The sequence below is a fragment of the Sus scrofa genome, chromosome 9, assembly GCF_000003025.6.
Source record: "Sus scrofa isolate TJ Tabasco breed Duroc chromosome 9, Sscrofa11.1, whole genome shotgun sequence".
Lineage (NCBI taxonomy): Eukaryota > Metazoa > Chordata > Mammalia > Artiodactyla > Suidae > Sus > Sus scrofa.
In genome coordinates, this window is record NC_010451.4 from 78953522 (window position 1) to 78975872 (window position 22351).

At 36.2% G+C, this 22351-nt stretch overlaps 1 protein-coding gene across 2 annotated transcripts in view; it reads left to right on the plus strand.

Annotated features, from left to right (window-relative positions):
- The window catches only part of NXPH1 (neurexophilin 1), a 321411-nt gene extending 300831 nt beyond the window's left edge, over window positions 1–20580 (plus strand). The window contains exons 3-4 of one of the 2 annotated variants that reach the window (XR_002335836.1): window positions 6565–14704; window positions 20465–20580. Coding sequence is in view for 1 of the 2 variants with exons in the window: in XM_021063398.1 (XP_020919057.1) it covers window positions 6565–7326 (762 nt within the window). In the remaining variant the exon portion in view is untranslated. Of the gene's footprint in view, window positions 1–6564; window positions 14705–20464 lie in introns of those variants that run through there. The other variant, XM_021063398.1, reaches the window with a different exon arrangement.

Here is a 22351-nt window from a genome sequence, read left to right on the forward strand (position 1 = left end):
TGGCCACTTTTGGAAAATTATATTCAGTTAGGAAGTATATTCAGTGTTTTCGCTATTACAGGAAAAATTACTTTTTGTAGAAAAAATTTCACAATGCTTTGCCTTTTGGGAATTGAGTTAATTAGAGGTTTTCAGGTTTTTCTTTCAGAGGCATCTTATGCCATAATCTTCATCACTTCCATTATCAGTCAGATTTACAGGCATGAAAGGATCTTTAGGTAACTTTTAAAAAGAAACCCTTTTATTCTGTTTTTAAAATCAATGACAGAAGGTGTTCTGAGTGTAAGGTTTTCTTTTTTAATGATATTATTTATTTAGTAAGGCTCAGGACCTATTTCAGTTTTTATGTGTTTCAAAATGACAGTTCTTAAGATGTAAAGCAATACGGTAGAGTGAGAAAGCCAAGGATTCCTGATTGCATCCAAGAGTAGATGTATTAGGCTAGTTGCTCTTCTTTCTCATCTTGAATCATCTCTTTGCCCCTACTCAAACTAGCTTAAAGAAGGTCCTTAGTAGTAAATTCAAAAGTTAAGGGGCTTCTTTTCAAGTGTTTATACTTTTTTTTGACTTCTACTTGGAATTTGAATCTTATCCATGCCTGCCTTTCCTCCCACCACCTTTCCGTGGTTTACACAGTATTATTTTCTTTCTAATATCTTCTCTTTTTTTGTCTACCTAGTCTGGCTTCACCTCTGCCAGTCCTTACAGCATTGAAGTATCTTAGCTATTGTCACCGGCCTTCTCCTGTATCACCATGCTCTGGCCTCATAGTATTACCTACTCATTCTACAAAATCAACATCACTATCCTCCTCATTTCTCCAGACATTCATACCCATGTTGCTAACTTTCTTTGGATAACATCATCGGAATGACTTGCAGTCACTTTGACCTCCAAAGTCCCGCAGAGATTTAATTTCATTTTCCATCTAAGTTGTTATTTTTGTATTCCTAACAGAGGTAAGCAAACATTAATTCTCAACTTTTTCATGTTCCTGCTTAGCCAATAAATCATCAAGTTGAGTTAGTCCTACCTCTGAAATATATTTTATATCCATTTTCTCTTTCTCTTTTTTTTTCCTGCCACTGCCTTGGTTCAGGCTCATTTACTTTCTCAAATGAAATATTGCAATTAATTATTTAATTATTCCCTCAAGTACTCCCCTACTAATCCACCTTTCAGTGTCCAATCACTGGATTCTTATGGAGCCAGGATGACCTACTTGAAAGCAAAACAGGACAAAATTTAGCAATTCCTCATTATCCCTAAGATTAAGTTTAGGTATCTTCACATTTGACCCTAGAACCTTCACACATTGATGCTAGTCTGCCCTCTTCAGGTTCTACCCACCTCTTGCCACTCTGTTTATCCTCCCTGTTAAGTTCAGAAGTAAGGAATTATTTTCCATTTTCACATTTGACACGTTCCTTCTTAGTTTTTACTTCTGCATAGTATGTTCCTTATGCTTACAAGAACTTCTTTGGCCCGTACACTGTCTGTTGAAGCCCTAACTCCCCCTCTCTCTTTTTTTTTTTTTTAAATCTCCCAGATCTGAGGATCATCTCCTCTATTATATATTTTTTTTACCTTTTAACTTCGACTATGACTCCAAGAATATTGTACATAGAGTTGGTTACATCACACTTGCTTAACTGATTTCACCATTAGATTGTGAACATTTTGAGGGCAAGGACCTTATCTCATTTACCTTTGTATTCCTATTAGTTAACTTGTTACTAGCAGAATCTCACTATATAGTTACTGAATGAATGAAATGAATCAGTGTTGTGTATCCTGAACATATCTGGGAACTTTCCTAAAGACCCTTCCTGGTTTTTCATGACAGATATTCTCTTTTAGACATTGCCCTGTTCCTTTCCTAACTTAAATAAAAAGGAAGGGAAGAGAGAAGAAGAATATTCAAAGCAGTGTTGAAGACTACAACCGGCTTTGATTTTGTACCCAAACTGAAATGTTCCAAAGAGGTTTATTGACTACTGGCACCAGTGAAACTCTATCCCATCACAGCAGTGGGGGCAAATGATTATATTGCATTTGGTAGTTGAATAGCTTAATAGCGGAACATAGCTTACTTTTCGTCAACCTGAGTTTTACTGTCTATTCAACTTGCCAGGTTTGGGGGCTGTCATAGCAGTGCTTCCAATATATTTAAATTGTTTGCTTTAGGTTTTTGTAAAAGGGGGTTGTCATATAAAGATAACTTTGCTCTCAAATCCTATTGTAAATTTTTCATTTACATTAAATATTACCCAGTGGAATTCAGAGGTAAAACATTTGAGAATGATAATAGTTAGAAATACTAATGTGGAATATGCTTTATATCCAGGTGCTGTCCTTTAGTGCTTTAAATTGAATGTCCTGTTTAATTCTCAAAAGAGCCCTCTGAGGGAAAGGGATATTATTCTCCTACTGTCTAGAAGAAAACAAAACAAAACAAAACAAAACAAAAACAAAAAAACAAACCAGAAGTGTGAAAAAGCTAAGCAGCTTGCCCACATCATACAACTGTGAAGAATCACAGCCAGGATTGGGATTCAGGGTGTCTTGCTCTAGAACTTACACTCCTAATCACTACAGCTGTGGAGAGTGTAATTTAGAAGTAAATTTCTATTCTACATGAAAACCAGAGGTTGCTCTGCTGTCAGAATCTTTGCATCCTCTTGATAGAGTGGTTCTTCTTGAACCCACTTCCCATTTTTTTTTCCTTAACTACTTATATGCTGCTGGTAAATTCACAATAAGTCCCTTTTTACTTCTTCTTTGGGACAATTTTATTACTGATTCATGACCCAGTGCACCATAGATGCATCTCGTACAGCCCCTCTTCTTGATCAACTGTGTTGATGCTGAGATACAAGTAACAAGCTGTTACCAAGCTGTTAAATGGAAGCTTGTGTTTATTCTTTTTGCCACCCAATGAATGGGAAATTATCTATATAACTCCAGAGAGTAGAATATGTATTTATTTCTTTTATAATAAGGATAAATATAGAAGCTGCCATAAGAATAATGCTTATATAATTAGGCAAGTAGAGATTTCAATGTTTGACCAATCAATTAGATTTCATTGAAACAAAACAAGCAAATACACAGACAAAAATAAACTCCAAAATTAAAAGATCTGCACTACTTTTTTTTTTTTAGGGCTTCACCCGTGGCATATGGAGATTCCGAGGCTAGAGGTCCAGTTGGAGCTACAGCTGCCAGTCTATGCCATAGCCACAGCAATGCAGGATCCGAGCTGCGTCTTCAACCTACACCACACCTCATGGCAACGCCAGGTTCTTAACCCACTGAGCAAGGCCAGAGATCGAACATGCAATCTTATGGTTCCTAGTTGGATTCGTTTCCACTGTACCATGACTGGAAGTCCAGATCTGCACTACTTTTATCAATTAATGTTTGTTATAAATTTTATATTATATCTACTCTGTTATAGGTTAGTAGTATATTTTTAAATGCATTTCTTTCAGTGAATTAGTAGGAAAACTTTAGTTGTTTCTAGTAATTTTCTAATTTTATGATATAACATTACTAAGGAACTACACAGGTTTACAGTTTTGATATTAGAGAAAAATAGCCCCAGAGAGGACTGCCTTTATTATCAGATAGAGAGGATAGGTGGGAAACTTCAGGATCTTTCCTTGAGAAAATGTACACATTTCTATGCATCATCCCCCTTTCCAAAGAATATTTTCCTCTCAATTCCATTCCTGTAAGATTCAATGTTTTGTTCTTGTTTAAAAAACAAAATGAATTTTTAAAAAGTGACTATTTTGCTATTATCAGTAACATACAGCTTGAGTGTGATCCATTTTTGGAATTATGTTTTGGCACAAACAGAATCTATAAATAGGAAACAGTGGATGCAGAGGGAAAAAAAGGAGAGAGGTCAATTCAGGGGTTGAACAGAAGTGAAGGGAAAGTATCTAGAACTAAAAGAAAGTTGACAGCAAAGACTTCTCAATTTCTAATATTTGTCCCAAGATCAACAACAACCCATGTTACAGCCATATTTGATTCCACATAAGAGGGCGTATTCATTTTGAGTAGGTGAGAAGTTCAAGAGTTCAAAGAGTGACCTATATGAAGCTGGTCTTTTTCCCTTAGATGTGAGTCCACCCCCACCATAATCTGCCTATTTTTTCTGGACCCCATCCCATCCCTAGGATCTTGAGGTCATAACATAGGCAAATGGATCCAGGCTAGCAGCCAAAAATATTTCACAGGCTTTTGTGTTAACCTAGTCAGTGTTTCAGTCTTGGTTTTTCAGAATGCATAAACCCATCATGAAACTTCATTTTCTCTCAAATGCAGTGAATTTACATGGGGCTAAACTTGCAGTGTTTCTCAAACTCAGCACTACTGGGAAGAGTCCAGCTTCTGCTGGTATTTTTTCGCAGATAGTAATAGTCCCATCCACTCATATTGTCTCAATTTGAACTGGTCAGAAAAGAGACTAGCTAACAGTAAAGAGCTCATTGATCTTAAGGATTCTTTTTTTTTTTTTAATGGCTACACCTGGGCATATGGACTTTCCAGGGCCAGGGACTGAATCCAAGCTGTGGCAGCAGCAAAGGAGGATCCCTGAACCCACTGCACAGGGCCAGGGATCCAACTCATGCCTCATCAGCAACCTGAGCCATTGCAGTCGGATTCTTAACCTACTCCACCACAACAGGGATGCCACTCTTAAGGCATTTTTGAAAAGGCAAACTTAACACTAAATGAATTTGTTTTAGCTTAGAATGCCAATGCCCCTTGCATCTTTGTCCGTGGGGGAACCATCCCATGCAGGTTCCAAATATTTGGTTATGCAGTTAAGAGCAAAGATACTGTCAGGCCAGACCTCCATATGTGTCATTTGGTGGCCATCTTTCCCTAATTGTCCTCACATATCAGCCTGTGTTTCATAAACAATAGCTAAGTTTAATTGAGCTCTGCTCATGTGCCAGCTGCTGTTTTAAAGTTAACATATCTTAGGTCATTCTTTCTTTACCAGTAACCCTGTGAAGTGGGCACCATCATTACTCCCACTTTATAGATACAGGAAACTGAGGCAGAGGGAAGTTAAATGAGATGACCAAGGGCACACAGCATGGAAGTGGCAGAGCTGAGTGTAGATCTCAGGGTGACTGGCTCTAAAGTTCATGCCCTTACTCTGCAGGGATTGTTTTAGAGTCCTCGTAGCACAAATAAGTGAGCAAAAGGTTATTCTAAGGGCAGGCTTGCATCCTAGCAAGAAGCCTACATGGCTAAGTCTACAAAGAGGTCCCTGCACTGCAGCTCTAATTCCTGGTGGGCCTGAATAAAAAGAGCTCTGCAGGAGTGACCTCTCATTGTGAGAGTAGTTTGGAAGAAGACTAGAGGGTTCATGTGGCTGCTGAGTGGTAGTCAGGGTCACATCTGAGCCAGGATTCAGAACTGGTTCTGGAGGAGCCCAGTGATAGAGATTTATTGTGAAACCTGGCTTTTTAATGTGCAGTGGGCAACTCCCTTACTGGAGAATAATCAGTCCACATCTTAAAGGGTTTATCTGTATTGGCTGGTTTGGTTCCTGTGGATTCTCAGCTGTGTTCCTTGAACCCTCCATGTCAGGATCAGAAGTCACTGCTCTAACTTTAGTTTAGTGAGGTTATTGCAGACATTGTATATGCTATACTTACACATAAATATAGGGGCTGTGATTAGGCCAGTGCTTATATAATTCAGCAATTACAGATTTAGATGTTTAACCAATCAGATTTAGGGTTCCTCTGAATCCTGAGCTAGCTGGAGATCTAATTCTGCCCAAAGAAGGAAGACAGGGGTCCCAGGAGAATAGTTTCTGACTATGACTCTCATAATCCAGCCTGAAGTGACTTCTCAGTCACTGCACATGTGGTTTTTGCTTCTCTAGATTGGTAATTATCTATAAAATCTTGTGTATTAGTTGTCCTCATTTATGTCCTTTACCTAGGCCACATTTGAAGTCCCTAAATGGAAAAATATTGTATCTTACACAGTATGCTTCTTTCAATAATAGGTGATAATAAACATGTTATTTTATTTTGACCAGATAAAATACACTAGAGTCTCCTTGCAAAACAAACTTATGTGACTGTGGCATGGACTACCAAAAGTCCATAGAATGTCAGTTGACGTAATTCTGAGAATCATATAGTTTTAAAGCTTATGGTAACTTTGAAGTATAAAAATAACACAATGATTAGTAAATTTTTTTTAAAGTGTTGGGATTTTGGTGCTGAGAAATAATTAGTTTGATTTATGTTTGAATTCAATCTGCTTTATTCATGTTAGGTGGCCTATTTCTTGAAGTCAATGTTTTTATACAGCCTTTCTGTCATGGTTAGTGGTTTTTATCCATCTACACCTCCTCTCTCCCATCATTATATAAAAACAGAAGTAGTATTTTACCACAGCTTAAAAAATATTGGCTAGGTACTGAAGGAACTTTAATTCCTCTGAGAAAGGGCTTGGATCTTTGTGTTGGGTATTCTCAGATACAGTGATGTAAATGCCATTTTTCTGTTCCATTTCCAGGTCACATGTGCCAATTTAACCAATGGTGGAAAGTCAGAACTTCTAAAATCAGGAAGCAGCAAATCCACACTAAAGCACATATGGACAGAAAGCAGCAAAGACTTGTCTATCAGCCGACTCCTGTCACAGACTTTTCGTGGCAAAGAAAATGACACAGATTTAGACCTGCGATATGACACCCCAGAACCTTACTCTGAGCAAGACCTCTGGGACTGGCTGAGGAACTCCACAGACCTTCAAGAGCCTCGGCCCAGGGCCAAGCGAAGGCCCATTGTTAAGACGGGCAAGTTTAAGAAAATGTTTGGATGGGGTGATTTTCATTCCAACATCAAAACAGTGAAGCTAAACCTATTGATAACTGGGAAAATTGTAGATCATGGTAATGGGACATTTAGTGTTTATTTCAGGCATAATTCCACTGGTCAAGGGAATGTATCTGTCAGCTTGGTGCCCCCTACGAAAATAGTGGAATTCGACTTGGCACAACAAACCGTGATTGATGCCAAAGATTCCAAGTCCTTTAACTGTCGCATTGAATATGAAAAGGTTGACAAGGCTACCAAGAACACACTCTGCAACTATGACCCTTCAAAAACCTGTTACCAGGAGCAGACCCAAAGTCATGTATCCTGGCTCTGCTCCAAGCCCTTTAAGGTGATCTGTATTTACATTTCCTTTTATAGTACAGATTATAAACTAGTACAGAAAGTGTGCCCTGACTACAACTACCACAGTGACACACCTTACTTCCCCTCCGGATGAGGAAGGACATGGGGGTGAGACTGAAGCCTGAGGAGTTCAAGGTCATATGACAGGGCTGTTACCTCAAGAAGAAGGTCCCATCTGTTTCCTGGAATGTGTCTACACTGCTGCTCTCGTCAACTGGCTGCAAATACGCTCGTGGAAAACAACCTGATGTAATTTCTGCCCAGTCAGCTTCATCTCTCAGTATAGTTGTAAATCACCCCAGATTCTACAGCCGCACCTGAAGACATGCTCTCACACATAGATGTACACAAACACACCCTCATACCCATTTCAGCTGGCATCTGTCATGATTCCTGTCAAGAGGGCTTTCGTTGTCTGACTCATAATTGTTTAGGATAAACGATCAAGAGAAAGGATTAACTAGACAGTGATGGGTTTTCAGCACTTGCTGTTGTGGAAATCTCCTTTAAAGTCTTGAGTACATGCTAATCAATAATCCTCACTCATGCATTTCTACTGCTTGGAGTAGCTGTACTGGTAAATACTACTGTAGGAGTATATGCTTGTTAAAATGGAAAAAAAAATGTGTCTTTAGAACTCAGTATTCTTTATTTTATGAACACAACACGTGTAGTAACTTTTTCCCAGCATATAGTAGGCACATTCAAGGTGATTCAAGATGGCTCTTTTTTCTGTGGAGGGAGCCTGTTCTCAGTAAAGATGAGCAAACATTTGGAATTTACATGTGGGCAGACACTGGATTACAGCTTTCATCACCAATCATTGGACTTTTGCAAAGTCGAGACCAGCTAAGGCTGCTTAAAACAAGTTCTGATCATTATATAAGAAGGAAAATGCCTGACAGACACCATGTAAGTTATAAGTGTCTGTCTTATCTTTACTACACATATTGTAACAAATTCAATATCCTAGTCTTCATTTGTATGAATGGTTTGTATTGTACATAGTTTAACCAAGTGTTATTTGAGCTGCTTATTAATATTAACTTGTACGTGTCTCTCTGCTTGTTATTGGTTAAAAAAGAAAAAAAAGGATATGAGGAATCCATTCTATCAGTGTAGCTGTGAACTCCATTAAAAAGACAAACTTAATGTACAAAGCATTTATTCAGCTCAAGTATTGTTGAAAGCTATACATATACAACATTACAGTCTGTCTGTATTTAGATATTTTATTTCTGGACGAAATGAAATGTACATAAAAATAAAATGCTTAAAGTTGAGTTTCAATATGTACTTGTGTAAGATGGTGATTTAAATGGTTCTGACAAGAAGAATGTGCTGAAATATAGTCATGGTTCTGCATCTCATGTCTCTAAATTCGTACAGAACTATCTAAATTGCTATTAGTCGCCCAGTCAAAACAACTTAGGAGTTTCAATCTTAAGCCTGGGAAACAGTTGTGGCATTCAGCATTATACACATTTTTGGTTTTCTGTCATGCTAGTTGTTCAAGAATACCAAAAATCAATGAACGTAAGGAGATAATTGAGGTCTTGTAAATTAATTATAGCTGGTTGATTATTTTTCCTGTACAGTGTCTTTCTTTAGCAGGGAGTTGAGAAAAATGTAATTTTTATTTCCTCACAGATGTCTGAAGATTGTGACTGACTTTCCCCGATTCTACCATAATGACTCAACTGAGAAAATTATAATAGCAGTGGAGGGTGTTGATGCTCAATTTATGTATATCAAAAGGGATCAATTTATCTATATAGCATTATGTTTTGGATATTTATTTTTTACGAATAATTACTGCACACAATCCCAGCAAAATAAACAGAAGAAGAAATATGTAAGGTAATAACCTATTTTTAAAGTCATGAATTGGGGGATGGGGTATGAAAAGTGTCAAAGGTTAACCAAAGAAGTCGAATTAAGAACATTCACTCATTCTCATTTTCCATTCATGCTGCATAGGGATAAGTATGCTTTCATAGAGAAAATAATAGAAGGACTACAGGGGACTCAGTACCACAGAGTTATAAACTATGGACTCAATGATTTGGCTAAAGAGAGCCTTCAACTACCAATCAAAGTCACATTCTGGTAAATGTTCACCTCTCAAAATCCTCTTATATAGCTGGAAAGACATTCATATCAATATCAATATATTAATTAATTTACCATGGGACTTAGAAGCTATTGTTAGAACAGACACATTTGGCAATAAGAGCTTCATGAGTTCCAGGTGCAGAACATAATTTCCACAGATAAATCTTGTTATTCTGGGGTTTGTTTACCAAAATGATCACTTAGGAGTTAGTTCTCTCTCAGCAAAAAGGGGAATGAGTCAGAAGGCAAAAATATATATATTTTTTTATTATTTGATTAGTGTCCTGTGACTTTCATTATGTGGTCTAACCTGTCCTATAATCCAACATGCAAGATGAGATGAAAATATGCTTTGGTCTTCCCCCATCCGCCCTGGTCTCCAAAGTCCTCATGAATATTGCTTTTGTGTTTTGTAAACATAAAGGAGGCAGCTCCTAATTAACATTCAATGGGTTAAGTTATTTTTCTGTAGTTTTTTTTTAGAACAAAAACAAAATAAAAATAAAATTAGCAAATCTCCAACAACGATTTCAATTTTTAAAAATATAAGCTTTTAGGACTCTTTTTCTGGGCCTTTATTCACATATTCCGAACTCCTACGTCATCAAAACTTTTCATCTGTAATATAGAAAATCCATGATGAAATAGAAAATTGACTCAAAAATAATTTATTTGTATCCAACATACTTCTGTTTTAGACAAGCAAGCAGATGAAGGAAGATGAATATGAAGGTTCAAAAGATTAAAAACTTTGCTAGGCCAACTTGTTGCTTCAGCAAACTGGTTAGTTAAGTTTTAATTAAGCTAGAAAATCATTTGTTTTTTTGAAAAAATAAACTTTAAGGCACACTAAGAAAATCACTTTTTCTAGAATCTTAAGTATACTTTCACACCTTTGCTAGGATATAGAAAAAATTCCAAGGTGGAAATAGATAGCATCTGATGCAAACATGGGTTTGTCCTCATCTATTTTTATTTTCAGAAATATTTTAGTAAAAGTGAAGTTATTATAAAGAAGTGTTTATTGCAGCTTCTTGCCTCATGGAAGAATAATGATGCAAGTCACCGGTTTATCTATTTATGATAAAAACAATGAATTGTCATGGTATGGTTTCAGTTGGGCATTTTTGGGCTTGTGGCTCTTGTGAGAATTTCTCTGCATGAGTAGAAGTGATATAACTGTTAATAGCACAGTACTAAATTTCTGGAAGTGATTACTCTGAAAGTAATTGAAATACTTGTTAAATTTAAAACTGTAGACTGGGAATCTTCAGGTTCCTACATTTGAGCAATAAACTGTAAGCCATATTTTTGCACAGAATAGATTAAAAAAATCATGAGAAGCCTGAGAAAGTGTTTGTCTTTTCCCTTTTCCCTACTGCTTTACATGTAAGAAGCAGCTTAACCAATATAAACAGCTCTTCAGAAAAGCAATTTGCATCTCCACCATCAACTCTGAATGCCAAGTTTTACCCTGGAGCAAATTCAAATGGCTGTGTTTATTAACTTTTGGAACTTGGTTGATGTACTAGCATCTGACATTTATTGATAATTATTCAATTATCAGTCTATATTATATTCATTTTTATCTTTACATTTTAAGTAAAATGAAAATCATTAGATGCATTCAAAAATGAAACATTTTAAAACATTAATTTGCATAAAAATGATTGTTCTTTACCTAGTTTGTAGGTGTCAAAAAAAAAAAAAAATGAGTCCCTTAACACTCAGCATTGAATCCTGAAAAAATGATTGGTAGGTCAGCTTTTCTCAGGAGTCCCATGGCCTATCAGAGGATGATTTCAGGGGTTGGGAGCATAGGGGAAACAATCCTTCTCAATTTAAAATTGCAGTGTATCATTGTTTAATATCTAGTACTATTGGAAATACTTTTAAGTAACAAATTTGTAATTACTTATATTTTTACTCAGATGGTCAAGAACAGAAATCCCATGAGAGTTTTAATTTCAATTTGTTTCTGTGAACAAAGTCTAGATAAGTCTCCTAAAATTAGGATATTACTAGTGCCACGTAACTGACCAAGTGTCCAAAGTTTGATGAAAAGCAGTTTAATATTAATAATTCTTCACTTATAGGGTTTTGCCTTTTATTACTCCTGGACTGTAGTTTGACTCTAAAGGCCCTAAAAGTGACGGATGCAGATGGTTTAGAGACTTTCTTTCATTGGCTGTAGTGGCTGTTACCATTGGTGGTGCCAAGTGTACAGTCTTGCAAATTCTAACAGTGCATCAGACATACAGCCAAAGCTCAATTCACATCATCCTCCCCAACAGGTGCTGAATTTCTATTTCTTAATTCTATGTAAGGGACCTAAATAGACAACTGGAATATTACTGACTTCTGATACTCAAATTCCTTGACTCAAACACAGAAGTAAACTTGGCCATTGAGGTAGTGACTATTGAAAGAAATAATGCCAGAAAGTTGTTAGAAAGCCACTACTGTCAAATAAAAATATGGATTTACCATTGTTTACGTTAGTGCTAATATTCACTTTGCCAATTTTCTGTAATCCAATTTTATTATTATAATTAATTTCTTTATTTGCACTTTACGAAAATTTTCAGTAGTGAGTATGGTCAAGTGACATCTCCAAGGCAGGTTGAAAATATTTCATGGACTTTTTTTTTAATGGAAATATAGGTGACATACAACATTACATTAGTTTCAAGTGTACAATATAATTGATTTGATATTTGTATATCTTGCAAAATGATCACCACAATAAGTCTAATTAACATCCTTCATCATATATAGTTACAATTTTTTTTCTTGTGATAACTTTAAAGATTTACTTTCTTTGCAACTTTCAAATATGGAACACAGTGCTACTGTCTATAATCACCGTGATGTACATTACATCCCCATGATTTGTTTATTTGATAGCTGTAAGTTCGCTCTTTTTCACCCCTTTTACCCATTTTGCTTACCCCCAGCACTGCCTCTGGCAACCATCAATCTGTTCTCTGTATCTATGAGCTTGGTTTACTGTTGTTTTTTCTTTGTAAGATTCCACGTATAAGATAGATTTTACAGTATTTGCCTTATCTGACTTATTTCACTTAGGATAATTCCCTCAAGGTCCATCCATGTTGTCAGAAATAGCAAAAAAGATTTCATATTTTTCAAAACTGAATATTATCCCATTGTATAAACAACAATTTCTTTATTCATCCATTGACAGTCACTTGTTTCCATATTTTTTAAATGATTTTTGTTTTTTCCCATTATAGCTGGTTTACAGTGTTCTGTCAATTTTCTACTGTACAGCAAGGTGACCCAGTCACATACTACACATATACATTCCTTTGTTTCCATATTTCGGTATTGTAAACAGATGCATTGAATGTGGGGGTGCATACCTTATCAGATACAAAATTTGCAAATATTTCCTCCCAGTGCATAGGTTGCCCTTACCTTTTGTTGATGGTTTCCTTTGCTGCAGAGAGCTTTTTAGTTGATCCAGTCTCATTTGTTTATTTTTGCTTTCACTGTATATGCTTTGGTGTCAGATCCAAAATATCATCACCAAGATTGAAGTCCTGAAAGGTTGCCACCTATGTTTCTTCTAAGAGTTTTATGGTTTCAGGTTTTACATTCAAACCTTTGATCCATTTTGAATCAATTTTCATGTATAGTGTAAGATAGTAGTTCAGTTTTATTCTTTTATTGTGGCTTTCCAGTTTTTCCAACACCATTTATTTAAGTTTTTTACCGAGTTTTTATTCGCATGCTTTTAGAGCTATTTTTTGGAGGCATTTTGTCCTTTAGAAGTTTCTCCAAATGATGAACGACTACATTCCTTTGTCTCTACAAGGTCTGATATTCTTTCTTGTCAAGAATGCCCCTCAAGTAGACTTATCTAATTAAACATTTCCCCAAAGTGCCACTACAAGTCCAAAATATCCAAAAGTTCACCCATTTTTCAAAAAGGCACAAGATTTTGATCCATAGTGGGTATACATAAAGAAAGCCAGAGTTTTTTGAGGAAGGTGGAGAAAAGGTTTTAGACCAGGTGGAACCCATCTTTGCACTAAGATGACCTGAGAGGTCATAACTATAAGGTACCTATTTATTAACAACTGTTCCAAAACACAGGGAATCACCTGTTTTCCTCACTTTTGAACAGAAAAGGATAATTTACCATGAAACTTTAACAAGCAAAATACATGCACAATAAAGTCAGGGAGCTCAAAATGCAAAGATAGCAGAGCCAGGGGCCAAGGGCTCTGTGAGTACCAGCACCTGTTTGCTCATCAGCTACAGAGTCATTGGGGCTTCTTTAGATCCCACTCTTGATTTTCTGAAGAGTGGCAAAAGTTTAGAAATAACAGAAGTAAAGCTGACAAATCCATGAAATAGGAACTAATAAAAGTTTATTGCGCACACACCGAAAAGACGGTTTGCAAATTGGCAGTGCTCAAACCAAAACATGGAATGAGGCTCGAGAGTACATTGTTATAAAGCAGCTTATGTAGTGAAAAGGCAGTGACTGTTTATTCTTCACAGTGACTGGCTATAATATTAGAATTTTCTTCAGTGATAGGGAATTGGTCAGTGGTTACCTCATAACAATTTTGAGAAATAGTTTTAAGTTTTGCTTATGATTTCCAGAAGCATAAGCATGAAATGACCTAGGTCAAGTTAGTGTTGCAAAATAAGCTAAATTAAGCTTTGTTTAGATAATTGGTTTTGTCTGCTCAGGGAATTTTCAAGGCTGGTCTCCATTTGGGGTTTGATTTTAACAAGGAAATAAAAAAGATGGTGCCTACCTGCTTTAGTGAAATGGTGCCCACTTGCCTCAGAGGTCAGAGAGGATCCCAATGGTCCCCACCCCCACCTCAGTCCACCTGTTTAAACTTAGCAAATGACCTTCTTTTCACACAATGTCTGGTGCTCTTCACGGGGCTGCATCTGTGCTGGGCCCAATGGGAGCTGAGTCTGTGCAGGCTCTTTAAGAGGTGGTCTTCATTGGTGCAGCGTAGGGTCTTATGAGCATGTGCGTGGGAGCCCCAAGCCGTTTTAAAGGCTGGAGTGCAGGGCTTAAAAGTTAGTGAGTTGAGGGCCGAGTGGGAGGTCTTCGTCGCTCAGGATTCATCCAGGATTTATGCTTCCTCAGATTGTAGGAAGTCTGTTTCAACTTTTTCTGTCTGTCTTGCTGTGCTTTCACCACTCCTTCCCCCAATGGGAAGGAGCAACTTTGCTAATACTGGGTTTTTTTCAGAGAAAAATGGTTCTAAGTTTAGCTCTAGACTAGGTTTGTCTGTCAGAGGAGCTGAATTCGGAATTTTTCTAGGTTGCCGTCTGAGCCTGACCTCATAAACTTTTTGTGAGAGGTAAGTAGTGGTTATTCTAACTACTTCACCCAAAAAAAAAGAGGTGCAAATTTCTGATTACCGAGCCCTTAAAAGATGAGCCATTGGCTGTGTCCCCTCATTTAAGCAACCCAGCATTAGGAGATTGTAGAGACTCTTTGTAAGCCTGGTTGCAGTGAGGAGTCTGAGCCTGGAGGTAAGATATAACTTGCCCAAAGTGATGCAGCTCAGAAGTGATACCGGGAAAATTCCCGTCTGATCTCCATGACTCCAGAATCTGACTTTTTAAACAGTCACTTGCATTACTCTGATTTTTTAAAAAAATTCAAATTGTATTGAAAAAACATAAAATTAGCATGCTTAATATGACCATGTAGTATGATTATATGAAAAATAATGAAAATTATATGAAAAGTAATGAAAAATTAAATGAAAGTTTTATTGAATCCATTTGTTTTTCTTCACTCTTTGTTGTTTCTCTTTTTTGCTGGGGATGCTCAGAGTCACTTGGTCGTATGGTGGTTTCAGTCTCTGCCCTTCCTGGGCCGCCCAGACCAACCCGCTGTGGCAGCCATTCCTGTTCCCTCAACCCATTTTGTGTTCATACACATTTTTGTGTGTAAAATTGTTTTGATTTGAGGATAAAGTGTCTTTGAGCTTGCTCAGTAGGAAAGTTGTAGGTCAAGGAGGAGAAATAGAGCTGTTAATTAACTCTGAATTATCCAGTCACTGCCTTGGAATCTCTTTTTTGGGAAATCCTACTGTATGGTGAGAAAATTTCAGCATAGCTTCCACTTTAACTCAAAAATGAGACAAGTAATTCTAATGTGGTTTTCACCTAACACTTTGTTATTTCTTTCTGTGTCTTTTTGCCCTTCTGCTTCAGGCTTAATAATTTTTTTTTCCCCGGAGGCAAAACAAAAACCCATGACTGTATTTGCTGCATAAAATTTCGTGGTTGGGGAGATTGGGAAGAATTGCTCAGTCTTTTTTGTGGCATATTTCTTTTTTTTTTTTTTTTTTTTTTTTTTTTTTGCTGTGTCATTTTAAAACACACCAAAAATCGTAACCATTTTCTTGCTTTAATTTCTTAAGTTTTTTAAAGACCCAGCTCTAAACAAAAAAACAGGGATTAGACTACTATGAATACTTTAGCCTGTTGTACCCTGACCCTCTGCCTACAACAGTAATACATATTCCATTTTTTTCTTAGTTTTTCTCATGTTCAAAACTAACATTCTTTAAGGGAACCTGTGTGAAGGCAAGTTATACTCCATTGGTTCAACTAGGCTTCTGCTGAAATTGTCATGTTATAAATTTATGAGCTCTCCCTTCATTGTAAATAAAGCCTGAGTGCCACCTTTTCATTTTTTCCCAGATTTTAGGGAAAAATAGAGTTTATCATTAAAAGAATATATGTGTTTAAGTCTGTAATACTTAGTTTTCATAACTTGAGTAAAATATTCTAAGGGATGAGTTTACACATGTAGTTTTTCATTTGTTTAATTCACAAGTTTTCTTTCCCCTCCTTTTTTTTCCAGATATTTGTCATATCACTCACACAGGACCTTTTGAAGTACATGCTCCCATACACACAATTACTACGTTGAACCATGGGCTGTCCTTTACTTAGGCAACTACAGCTTTCAAAATGTAGTACTCTGCCACTTTGCAAGTTGATTTTTGAAAATTTAATGGAGCTTGTGGGTTTGACCAAAAAAGTTGTTTGCTGCTTCGTTTTCTTTTATCTTGACATAAAGTGTGTAAAATATACATTCTATATGATATAAAATGTTCTACAGAGTCAGTCCATCCACACTCATTAGCCCCACTCAGAATAGGTGCTCCTTATTCACACTATGAAGAAAAGGAATTCATTAGTGGAATGCAGAATTGTAAATCCCAGGTGATTCTAGGAAAGAGTCTTGTGCTCCAGGGCTTGGAGTTCTGAGAGCAGAAAGCAATTACTTTGGGATGGAATCTAGGAAAGCAGCAAGATTTGCTGTAGAGATGAGACAGCTGTGTAGAGTATCTAGGCCATTGGGAATAGGTATGAAAGGTGTTATGAGAACAGCAGAAAGTTTTCTTTTTTACCCAACAGTGGCATAAACCTGACAGAGGCCATTGTATCAGGGCCTTAAGTTTGGGATAGGAGTTGTTAGGCGCCCAGGCATTGATGTGTTTGTGGTAGGCCAGTGTGGGCTGATGATGAATGAGAATCAGGTGCCATCGCCCAAGAAACACCATGCGAAAATTTTTTGCAACCTTAGGAACAGGTTGGAAGAACCCCTAGATAGAGTGAATTGGCTTAAGTTGGCTGAGATTTTAGTGTTCCCCATATGGTAGAATTTGGGCTTAAGATAAAAATTAAGTTATAGAAGGGTAAAATTTCGTTTATTCTGCAATTGATTATGCGACTTGAAATTAACATCTGCTAGATATTACTTCATTTGATAGAATGTCTTTATCTGTTTTGTCGAAGGCGCAGTCCTAGTACACTGATTCTGAAACAGATTTTAAAAGAGATACCTATATTGCAGGACAAAATAATTTATTAAAATGCAGGGAGGGTTTTGTGACTTTTGTGATGAAATCTATTCAATATAATTAAGTTTATGTTGCCTCAAATAAGCTTTATAAAAAATGGTTTTAGATGAAAGGGATAATTACAGAGTTTTGAAGGAGATGGAGAGAAGGTAAATAACGTTTTCAACCCACACCTTCAATCATTCTATTTTCCCTTTTTTTTCCAGTCATTTTTTTTTTTTCAGGTTATATATAAAGAACTTAGTTTCAAGCACTAGCACACTGAAAGGAATAGAATGTTTAGGGTATGTTACAGGGCCGTGTCAAGGGCGATGCCCGGCATTGGAAATATAAGTCAGCCTAACTCAATAGGCTTCAAGTCTAAAACTATTTCCATTATAGTCCAGTAATACTGCACACACTCCTCCTAGAAGCTCCTACTTGAGTATTTATAAAAATACTGTTTGTGGACAAGAGACATATTTTGAAAGTGTGTCCCAGGAATCCCTAAATTTCCAGAGGTGCCTCTTGAACCCTTGGAGTAGGACTTGAAAGAGGCCAAGGAGGGATGGTACTGGGCCATCTGCTTAATTTTCATCCAAGTATTCACTTATTTGACACATTTGTGGAATGCCTACTATGTGCCATACATTCCTATAGGTCCCAGGGATAACATCAGTGAATAATACAGATAAGGTCCCTACCCTCTTGTAACTTGGAATCTAGTGAGAGTAACAAAAGTATTCACCAAATAATATCTTGCATGTCTGATGGTAATAAATGCCGTGAAGACGAATGAAGCAGAGAGGGTGTAGAGATTTGCTTTTTAAATATTGGTGGTTTGGAAAAGTGGCTCTTCTGTGGTGACAATGAAGAAAGTGAAGGCAGTAGGTATAGAGATATCTAGGGCACGAGCATTCCAGGGACAGGGAGGAGCAATTGTGAATGCCTGTGTCGAGGGCTGGCTTGGCATGCTTTTAAGGACAGGCAAAATGGCTAGAGTGATTAGAACAGAGTTAGCGCTGGAGAAGAACCTTAGAAGATGAGCTAAGAAAGGCAGGAGAAGTTTGACTTTACCTATGAATGCAAAAGGAAACTTCAGAGGGTTTGGAGCAGATGAGTGATTTGTGATTTTTTTTAATTAATGAATTTATTACATTCATAGTTGTACAATGATCATCACAATCCAATTTTATAAGATTTGTGTTTTAAAAGAACCACTCTGACTGTACTATGGGGAAAGGAATGGGATATAAAGGGAGAGGGAGGATACAGGGAGGCCAGATGTGAAGCCACTGTACTAATTCACAGAGCTGAGGATGGCTCAGATTTAGGCCATATGATAGCAATATTGGGAGTGAGATCTCATCAGATCCTGGATATAGAACCTGGGATTGACAGACTGGTTCTGATGTGTGAGAAAAATCAGTGATGCCTTTATTTTTGACCTTCAGGTTACATATAAAGACAGATGCTTTAATAAAATCATTTAAAAACCTGCTTTGAAATTAGCTGGCAGTTACAGATAAGCATGTACCTTCTGATCTCTATTTAACTAAAAGTTTGTTCTATCTTTTTGGAACTTATAGAAAGGAAAGGAATTCATTTTGTATTTTGAAAAGCCCATATATCTTTTTGGTCCATTCGGATAGTTACTTTATTGCTCTTAAAAGCATTTTGAGATTTGAAGTTTAATTCTTTAGGTGTTGCATTTTAAAAATACATGAACATTTTCATTTAAAGTGACTTATTTGTGCTGATCCAGTTGTGAAAAATCTGATGGTAAAGCTGTTTTGTGTAACTTTGGAGGGAAGAAATAAGTAGAAAAATATAACATGTAAATCTTTTCATGTTCACTTTTAAGCTCAATTCATTTATAAGCAGATTTACATGTATATAATCTGCAAGTAGGGCATGGATTCCTGAGCTGACCTTTATGGTGGCCAAAAAATTCCCTCAATTGTATGTATATTCCCTTTTTCTTGGAGGAGAGAGCCAATTTACCATCATTATTTACAAAACAGTTTTTAAAAGTAAAAAAGGTCAAGAACAACAAAACTGGGTAATAAGACATGAACTGGACCAATGTTAATCAACAAAAGGAAATTTCGAAACATTATGGAGGATTACATTATAGTTAGATCTGTTTTATGTTTAGCCACCTATAGTTAAAAATTTATTTTTGATATGACCAGAAAAATCTTTGTTTTAATATTAACTTCTGCATAAAAATTGAAAAAAAAAAAACCCAGTAGTTTAAAATTTTAAAATAGTACCTCATCCTAAAATGTCTGGAAATATAACTTGAAGCATACTTGAAAATCACAATTACATTAATCTATAAACCTTTCAAAATCTGAGTAGTAACATTAGACCTGAACTAATTTTTCCAGAAATGTTCAACCAAAACTCTTAAAACTGAGAATCTACAAATCACAAAATGGAAACGCTGTATATTGTAATAATTCATATGTCTAAAAAATGGATTTCATACCTATGTCATTATGTCCTGACTAGTGTATTTAATCACATAGATATGCTGTCATGGGACAGTTGATTCAAAAATACTGTGCCTGGAGATTAAATATATGGAATTTATATTCATTGAGTATATGCGATGGCCGAATAGCCAGTTGTAGCCATTGGTTGATGCTGGCTTTTATGTCACTGAAAAAATAATAATAAAAAGTCTAATTGTTTCACTTGTATGTGGGAATGTATATTCTCTTAAGCCTCGGGATAACATTTAGTGATCTCTTGTTGCAGAATAATGTTTGTTAGTTAAAATAGTCAAGTGTCTTAAATACTACGCTTATTTCTAAATCTATCGCTGCTAGAGATTGATCCTGGGGAGGATATAGGTCTATGACAAAGGCCATTGCAGAGAAGAATTAGAGTATTTTCTTTACATTGATGTGTAGTTAATTTGATGACTAAATACAATGATTTTTGCATTTGCTAGCATATTTGAATAAATCTGACTTTGTGGTCACTTCCTTTATAGTTGTAAAAAGATGGTAGTCTTGGAAACAAAAGTGGAAATAAAAGTATAAAGGATCTGAAGTTGTCTTGAACTCAAATATCTGTGTGGCTAAAATTTCTGAATCAGCAATGTGCTTTGACTTGTTCTGTGTTCTTTTCAAGTAATAGTGTAGCAGGCACAGACGGTGTGCCCAGTCCCTGCTCCCCTTACCACTTCAGTTCGTACTAGCTCAACTTCAAATTGTCAGTGCCTGCATGTTTTTTCCCCCAAAGGCTTCCTCTGTCCACTGGAGTCTGCTTTGCAGCAGGTCAGATGTGCCCAGGAAATAACGCTCTGCAGGAGCACAGGGACAGGCTTCCAACAATCACCGGAGCAGCCGATCCTCAGGTGGGATAATTTTGATGTTGGTGCTGTACACTGCTACACCAAATCCCGCAGTAGTAATTTCATGGAGCACACTTTAAATTTCTTCCCTTCTCTGTCTCACTTCTTCACTCCATTATTGATTCCTCCTATAATCACCTCCAGTATAAACTACTTTGATTCTAATCTTTGTCTCAGAAGATGCTTCTGGGAAATCCATATTAAGGAAAAAGTAGATTTCACAACTTCTGTTTGATTGTGATATTTGCTCTTGATGGTAAATGTAAAATAATCTTTCTATGAATGTAGATTTTGAAATTGTGTTGAGGTTTAAAGTGCAATCATTTTATGTGTATAGTTCAACAGGTTTATATATAACTGTAACCGCCACCATTGCAATCAAGATAAAGAACATCTCCATCACCCTAAAAAATTCCTTCAGACCTATTTGCAGTAAATTCTCCACCAAGCTCAGTCTACCCTCAATATAGATTTGGTTTTCCTCTAGAATTTCACATAGAAGAAATCTTTTTTTTTTTTTTTTGTCTGGCTTCCTTTGCTCTGCATTGTATTTTTGAGATTTATTTTTTACTGTGCTCTATGAATCAGTAGTTTTTAATTGCCAAGTAATAATCCCATTGCAAAGAAGCACTACATTTTGTTTATCGCTTCACACTTGGGTTGGTTCCAGTTTTTGGCTATTATAAAAAAAAGTGCTTTGAACACTTGTGCACAAGCCTTCATGTGGACCTGTTTTCACTGCTGTTGGTAAATACCTGAGTGGAATTGCTAGGTTGGATGATAAAGTTACGACTACCTTTAAGAAAAAAATCAAACATGTTACAAAAGTAGCTTTATATATTTTACACATCCACCAAAAGTCTGTGAGAATTAAAGTTAGAATACTCAACACTAAGTATTGTCAGTCTTAATCTTAGCAACTCTAGTGGGTATGTAATAGTATCTCGATTGATTTAAATTGTATTTTGCATTTTTCTTACGATCCTTTATGATATTGGATGTCTTTTCAGATACTTGTTGGCTATTTAGATACCTTCTTTTTGTGAAGTGTCCATACAATATTTGCCTATTTCAAAATTATTTGAGTTTAGAAATTTTTAATATATTCTGGATACTAGCTTTTTGTTGTATGTACTACAAGTAATTTCCCTTGATCTTAGCTTGCCTTCTAATTTTTTCTTACTTGTGTTTTTAAGAGAGAAGAGTTCAATTTATTTTTATGGTTAGCACTTTGCTGGTGTCTGCCTGAGAAATCTTTGTTTACTTGAAGTTTTAAAGGTTTTTTTTGGGGGGGGGGAGGGTGAGTCTATGATGCACTTGAAGTTGGCTTTTGCTTGTGATGTGAAGTAAAGGTTGAAATATTTCCATAAAATTTTTCCAGCAACACTTATTGAAAAGACTTTTGTTCCCCATTGGATTACTGGGATAACTCTGCAAAAATTGACTGAACATATATATGGAGTTTACTTTTGAAAACTATTCTGTTCTATTGATCTATATGTCTGTACATTTTGACATGTTTTGATTGTTTTTTGTTATTTTGATATATTTTCTAAGTTTTCTTTGTCATATTTAGGGGGGATCCATGCTATATTTATAAGTGTTCACCAAATATTTGAATTTTTCAGACATTTATTTACTCCAATTACGGTTTAGAATATACATAATTTCAACATCTCAGATTTACTGAGATTTAGTTTAAGTCAGCATATGATTTATTTTAGATGATTTACATGTACTTGAAAAGAATGTGTTCTAATATTATATAATGTCAC